General features: G+C 44.9%; 1 protein-coding gene across 1 annotated transcript in view; it reads right to left on the bottom strand.

The window, feature by feature from the left end:
• Nucleotides 1-485: 485 nt before the first annotated feature.
• Nucleotides 486-5,791, bottom strand: part of LOC104078434 (germ cell-specific gene 1-like protein) — a 40,234-nt gene continuing 34,928 nt past the window's right edge. The window contains exon 6 of the mRNA XM_009580078.1: nt 486-508. Within this exon, the coding sequence (XP_009578373.1) occupies nt 486-508 (23 nt within the window). The remainder of the gene's footprint in view (nt 509-5,791) is intronic.

The raw sequence follows: 5,791 nt of genomic DNA, 5'->3' as shown, positions 1-5,791 counted from the left end.
AGTCATTGTTGCTGGAGGCCTTGTGCTTTTCCTGGTTGGGATCAGTGTGTGGTCTGATGCTGAAGCTTGTACGTTTTGTGCTGTGTGAGGACAAAAGGTATAGAAGGAAGTTGCATTGATCCCTGGACTGACTGGAGAGGAGTCAGAGTATTGCTGAGGCTTGGCTGAGCTGGATGTTAGACTGAGCCTGAGGCTGGCTGGGCAAGATGCTGGAATAGGCCTTGCTCCGAATGGGCTGGAACATGATATTGCTAGATTTTTGTTTCTTTTCTCAAATGGCTGAGGGCTTGGTGATTCTCCTGGGGCCAATATAGTGATGGAGGAAATGTCCAGCAGGGTTTGATCCTGAACCATGGAGATCTGGCTGGTCGGTTCTGATGAAAGTGAAGAGCTGCTTGATGTGTCACTGGAAGAGCTTGACGTAGCGGATGGGGGTATTTTCTGAGCATTATGGTCACTCCTGTTCCTCTGCGTGCTAGTGACATTTAGAGCTGGGTGTTGTGAAGCCCTAAAGAAAGACAAACACACACTTTTTCCTCTGCACTGGACTAAAGGCTTATAAGACACTTTTAGGCCTATTTTGGCACAATTTTAAGCCTGTTTCCCATAACTGCATTTCCCCATAGGCTGATTTGCTTCTCAGGTCTGTATAAAACCCTCTGCTTCTCATGATCAAGAACAAAGTGGTTGAGAATAAGGCACATAAATTCAGGAGCAGTTCCTCCCTGGTGCCAACCAAGCGCTGGTCAGCTATCATCAGCGTGATAATCACTGGCACATCAGTGTTCTCCTTCCCAAAAGTCATACAGCTCTGCAAGAACCAAGGATTTGGTGCTGGGGAAGGACAGGAAGGGAAGAAAGCTACTGGCATATTGACTGTGACAAATTCCAGTAAGAACGCAAAAGGATAAAACCTGGCTTGCAGGTTGCCACAGCACCTGCCCTTGATCATCCCTGCAAAGTGTGAAGACCTGCCTTCACCTTGGACCCACACGCTTTAGTCTCCTGATAGCTCTGCACGGTCAGCCAGTGAATTAGGGGATGAATAAACAGGAAAGATAAAAACAGAAGGGCAGCACAGAATGACATCATTGTTCCTGTGGTGACATTATAGGACATTTCTCCTCTACAGCTCGGTGTGTTAAGGGCTTTTCTTCCCTCCCCTGAGCTGTAGACTGTGTACAGGGCTGACCAGCTATTTTAGGTGGCTGGAAATGCCAGCTGCATGGGATGCCAGAGAACCCCTCCTGAATATTGTTTCTCCTACTTCTCTCCTAGCTGCTGCCAGATAGGAGAGATCCCAATGCTTTTTTTTCCTATGGCTAAATTTTACTCAGTGTGGCAAGACTGATGGCAAGAGAGGAAGATGTACCCATGTGGACTGGAATTGTCCCGATGGGTAGCGAATGCAGCTAGAAATGCCTTGACCTTGAAGGGGAACACAAACATACCCACTGTGCAGATCATGATTCAGGATTTGTAACAGCCAAAGGACATGACAAACTTTTGTAGCAATACCAGTGACCAACTGAGTCTTCTTGGGCATCTGGTGTATTCATATTCCTCTGGTGGTGGAAGACAGCAGAAAATCCTGGTCTGGATGGGTTATATGAGATCTAGTGCACGAAGTCCTGTCCTGTTAGTACCAGTGGCTTGAGTTAGCTACATACTCACTTCTCCACCTCCCTGCACCTTTCTCAGTGTTGGATGCCATTAAACGCCGAATTTTTAAGGTCCTAAAGAGCATGCCTCACACCTATTGGCTTCAATAGGGTTAATTAAGGCCTTTGCTAGATCACAGCATGATTATCAGGTTTAAATCAAATTTACAGTTTTTATAATCGGAAAAGCAGACAGTAACAGAGCTACTGCATAAAAATAGAGCCCAAAAAGAAGCATAAAAAGAGTTGTATAAAAGGCAGGAGAGCAAACAAGAACAGACATGTCAGAGGGAGCACCCTTGCCCAGAAGTGCCTTGCTTTCATAAACTGGCTGAACAGGAGTGGAAGGCAAGAATTGCTGACTAGATACACGGAAAAGCTTTTTCACCCTGAGGGTATTCAAACACTGGGACAGAGGCCGAGAGAGGTATTGGGGTGTCCATCCTTGGAGGTATTCAGAACTCCACTGGACAAGGAACTGCGCAGTCTGACCCAGCCTGGTCTAAAGGACATGCCGTGAGCAAGGGACTAGACTAGAGACCTCTGGAGGCCCTCTCCACCCTGTGTTATTATGTGATCCAATGATTCTGCCTAACTATGAAAAGAACTTATTTCCCCCACAGTTTCCCTTTCTCCTTTCACTTTTCTCCCCTCTGAGTCCCACCTCACCATCCTGCTCTTCCATCGGAGGCTCTGGGCTATCCCCTTCCATGTTGGCTTTATAGTGCCTGCTGCAGGAGTCCCCCTCAGAAATAAAAAGGTTTTCAAAGGGAAAACAGTGTTACTTGCAGCCCTCTGGCTCAGATGGATTGCTTCCCCTTCCTTGTATAGGTCAGAGTGGGTAGCTCAGGCCTTTGGAAAAGTGGGCTGTGGGAGCGAAGGTAGCCTGGGGCTGGGCATCTCTGTGGTGTTGCCTTTGCAAATGGAGTTGCTGTTTCTCAGTCTCTCCTGAAAGCAAGGAACGATGGCTTGTAGCGTGTTCGGTCAAGCTGTGCAGGTGTTCAGAAAGTAGGAATTTGGCAGGGTGAAGCTGATGGTTCATTTCTTGTCAGAGAGACTCAGAAACCTGGTAAACTTGTGAGAATCTAGAGCCAGAGCTTCTGGCCGAAGGGGCCAGGCAGGTGGGAAGAGCTGTCTGTTGGTTCATGGGCTGCTCTGGGACCGGGAGGAGGAGTGGAAAAGGGTGAGCTTCTGGTACAAGGAACGCAAATCAAAATTACTGGTTATTTAAATCAGAGCCAAATCTCAGGCATTCCTTAATCTTCACTACAAAACCCTACATTCAGTAAATACGTTTTGCTGTAGTAAATAAAAAAAAACCTTATTCTGACAAGAGCAAAACCCATTTTAAGGCAACTAAAATAAAAATGCGTGTTGTAATTTTTTTGTTAAAAATATACATATTTGTCCTCACAGCGTAAAACTATCTGAACGTTAAGTGAGCAAAAGTCTCTACCTACATTCTGGGGGAAATATAATATGCACAGTAACTGAAAGGCTATTTGGGTGCATATACGATAGGAAATACTTCATTTTGTGCCTTTAGCAGTGTTGGACAGGGTTGGGGTTTTTGTGTTGTGGGTTTGTTTGGTTTTTTTTTTGCATAAATCCAGGATTAGCTGTAGGAGATGGAACATTTATGGAAAGACGCTATTTAAAAGAGTGACAGAAAACACGTTTCATAACTAATCTCACTGAAATTTGTATAAGAAATGTTTCCAATTCACCTGTGCACTGGATGCAACAAAAAAGTATTATAAACTATCACTTTCTTTTGCTCTCCTTTTCCACCCTTTAATTTTCACTGGCTGCAGTGCTAAATGTGGGACTGAATTTACTTTTGTCATCAAGCTTGTTTCAGAAGCAGAGGAGCTGCTTGCTTAAGAAGCAATCTAAAGCTTGTTAAAGCAAAATGTTAGTCTGGATTTTAGCAGAGGTAAATGAGGACGGAACTGAGACCTGTAACTTTGGAGTTTCCTAGTGGGCAAGGGTTTGCCTGACGACAGGAATGAAATTCCCATTGCTTTCAGTATAGCAAGGCTGGATCTTAGATCTGTAACCATGGTGCTTTATCAGAGGGGATTTTTTTCCCCACCGGTTTTTATGTAGTGAATCACTATGAACTGAATAAATTACAGGAAGAATTGCAAGACCTGGAGTTGAAATCAATGCTGACATGAAATAGGAAGGTGATTGCAGCTGTCAGGTATCTCCACAAGCAGAAACCTTGACTCAACTTTGAGCGACACTTCAAATGTGTCAAGCCCTTGTTGTCTGCCTTCTTCCAGCCCTGTGCTGCTCAGCATATAAAGCATGTTCCCCGTTGTCAGAGTGACCTTGTCTGCCGTCTGTGCCTTGCCCTCTCCAGCTGAGCTTGTGCAATAGACTTTTTGTAGCACTGAATTTGGAGACGTTGGAAAGTTGCCTGCAAATCCAGCACCACTTTCCTTCTGTGGCACTTGCGACCAAGAAAAAACAGTGGATATTCTTTTTTTATGAATCATTTCCACCATGTTTTAAATCTAGAGTTCTTCTGATGATCACGTTTGAATAGAAAAAAATGACAATGATGTGCTTTACAGTGAAGCACTGAGGGGCTGGTTGCATAAATCTTAGTGTAGACAGCCAGGGGTGGGAGGATGGTAGAAGAGCTGTGGGATGGACCCAGGGGAAATGCCTGCAGGGTGATGATATGCAAATAAAATTATTTTTTTCAAGGCCTCCTCTTTGTAGGTGACCCTGCCAAAACAGTGACTATATTATTTTTTTAATGCTAAATTCGTTTTGAATAATCTTTCAGTTTTCTACGAGAAAAGCTGGTATCCTGGACCCTGGGTTTATCTGCCTCAAATAACAACCAAGGCTTTTAGCCACAGGCAGTCAGAATATGCAGTTTCCTGCTCAGCTCTTGGCTCTTCTGAGCTTCCCATCTCCTCTTTGGCTTTGCCACCATACCTGTCCCTCTTTGTCTTGTGTGACATCTCTCCTGCCTCTCTCTTACCCCTTGTTCTACATCTATGATCCATACCTCTCCCATCTGCCCCGTGGCTCCCAGGCACACTGACCCAAGCAGCGGGCTCATCCTGTTAATGCCTAGTGGTGGGAGAAGACTGGAGGAGAGTGTGGAAGTGGCATGGGCATACAGATATCTGAAATCAGGTACAATTGCTCTCTGGAGCCTAATAACAGTGAGCATTTCTGGGTGATAAATAACTATGCAACAACAAAAAAGATCCTGATGTGAAACTTCTCCTTCTATCGTTTTTGTGCAGTGATGGTGCACAGCTGTGCATCGAGGTCTCCCAGCCCTGCACATCTGAAAGAAGGAGTTGAGACCTCCAACGTCAAAAATGACAGCAAACAGGCTATTAAGAGTGTTTACAGCTTTGCAATGGAAGTGCTAAGTTTGGTATGAACAAAACGTGACTGGAGATATTAGAGGTATAGGGGCCAGCGCCATATGTTTGCACAGGAAGGCAGCTTGGTGAGAGCAGAGGATGCCAATTTACAGCTAGAGCTCCCTGTTCTTAGCCCAGCTCAGGCAAGTTTAAACCCCATTAAAGGAAAATTACAGTTTAGTACTGGACATTAAATGGTTTAATATAGAATTATCAAGACTGAATATTGCATTGCCCCGATCAAGACTCCTCTGGAATCAAGCTTCTGATGAAATTTATAATTTAAGGCCACGTCTCAAAACGGATAGCTTAGTCTCACCAATGGAGGAACCTGAGATCCTGCCCTGGTCCTGGCCTGGCATAAAGTCCTTCGTGCTACCTGCGCTCTCACAGTGCTCCTGGGCTGCTCGCAAACCTTTAATATTCTCTCTTCTAAAATCACCTGGCCAGTTGGTGTTTGTCTTCTATGATTGCTCAGTTTTGTTCTTTTATTTAAAGTTTTTACTGTTTCACCCTACCGCGGCACTCCCCAGAAATCCTTGCCTCTCAGCAAGGACCAGATGCTCTGTTTTGTCTTTGTGGAAGGACAGAAAAAAGCATGATATCTGAGGATGCGTGAATATTCCTTATATGCTGCTTGGTTCAAATTAGAACAGCCTCAGAGCATTTCTAAGTGCGGGCAGCTGACAAGTCCTCCAGGGAATGAAATGCTGGTTGAAGTGAGCAGCAGGA

This window comes from Fulmarus glacialis, unplaced genomic scaffold (assembly GCF_000690835.1).
Source record: "Fulmarus glacialis isolate BGI_N327 unplaced genomic scaffold, ASM69083v1 scaffold5046, whole genome shotgun sequence".
In the NCBI taxonomy this organism is placed as follows: domain Eukaryota; kingdom Metazoa; phylum Chordata; class Aves; order Procellariiformes; family Procellariidae; genus Fulmarus; species Fulmarus glacialis.
Note: the sequence above shows the minus strand (reverse complement) of the source record. Positions and strands in the feature narration are given on the sequence as shown.